Raw genomic sequence first — 887 nt, 5'->3', positions numbered from 1 at the left:
GAGTGAGATTTTCTCTTTGTGAAACCGGCAGACTACCACCCTGAATCGGATTCCCTGATCAGAGCCGTGGTCGCTCTATCACCTCGATTCTACTCAGATGGTGTCTGTACTCGCTTTCCAGTAAGTATAGTTGTGCGGTTCACCCGTATACAAGAAGGTTTATAATGAAATCCCTGTGTTCAGCACAATGTGTTGAAACATGAACCGAGCACACGGTGAGTTACGGAATTTTCATTACTGCTCGGGAATTGTCTCCTTTCTCGAGCAACACCGCTGAGATGCTCTGCATTGACATATCTTCGCTATGTCAGTCGTACGCCCAAACTCTGTAGTGGTAATAATGCCGCGGGCGTGCCGTTGACGTGAAGAGGAACGTGTATCCGTTCGACTGCGTCACAATCGTTGGATTCCCATCAACAAACTTCAAGTTAAATCTCATTCATGATGCCTCTCACTTACGGCTCCTTCTTGCTTGCTGCTGTGATGGAAGCATCCCTAGGACAATCTGATATCCCTTTCCAGATTACTGCTGACTATCCACCGGGTTGTCATGGAGGTCCTGGTCCAGGGGAGGGAAGCAGCATTACCCAAATGCTAGCGCCTTCCTGCATTTACAACATGAAGGGGTACACAATCGATGGAGTTCATAGAGATGTTGCCGGGATCATACTCAACACCAACAGGCATGGGTATTATGGCAGCTTGCATATGAACCTCAATCTGTCCAACGTGCCTGGCACCGTAAACCATGATGTCCTAGTGGGAACGACAGGTTGGGCTCACCTGAGTGTCGGTGATGAAACCAGAGACTTCTGGTGGAATCCAGCCCAAACTAAGACCATCTTCGGTCCAGAGCCTGTTGAAGTGAGTGTCAAAGTTGCAACTAT

At 48.5% G+C, this 887-nt stretch overlaps 1 protein-coding gene across 1 annotated transcript; it reads left to right on the top strand.

The window, feature by feature from the left end:
• Positions 1–444: 444 nt before the first annotated feature.
• Positions 445–689, top strand: Pmar_PMAR010608 (hypothetical protein; the record flags this gene model as incomplete). The annotated part of the gene is made up of 1 exon (XM_002781215.1): positions 445–689. A coding segment is annotated over one exon (245 nt), but the record flags the coding sequence as incomplete, so codon positions are not given.
• Positions 690–887: the final 198 nt, after the last annotated feature.

The sequence above is a fragment of the Perkinsus marinus genome (genome assembly GCF_000006405.1).
Source record: "Perkinsus marinus ATCC 50983 genomic scaffold scf_1104296943358, whole genome shotgun sequence".
Lineage (NCBI taxonomy): Eukaryota > Perkinsozoa > Perkinsida > Perkinsidae > Perkinsus > Perkinsus marinus.
The sequence above is the reverse complement of the archived record's forward strand: the minus strand, read 5'-3'. Positions and strand labels throughout refer to the sequence as shown.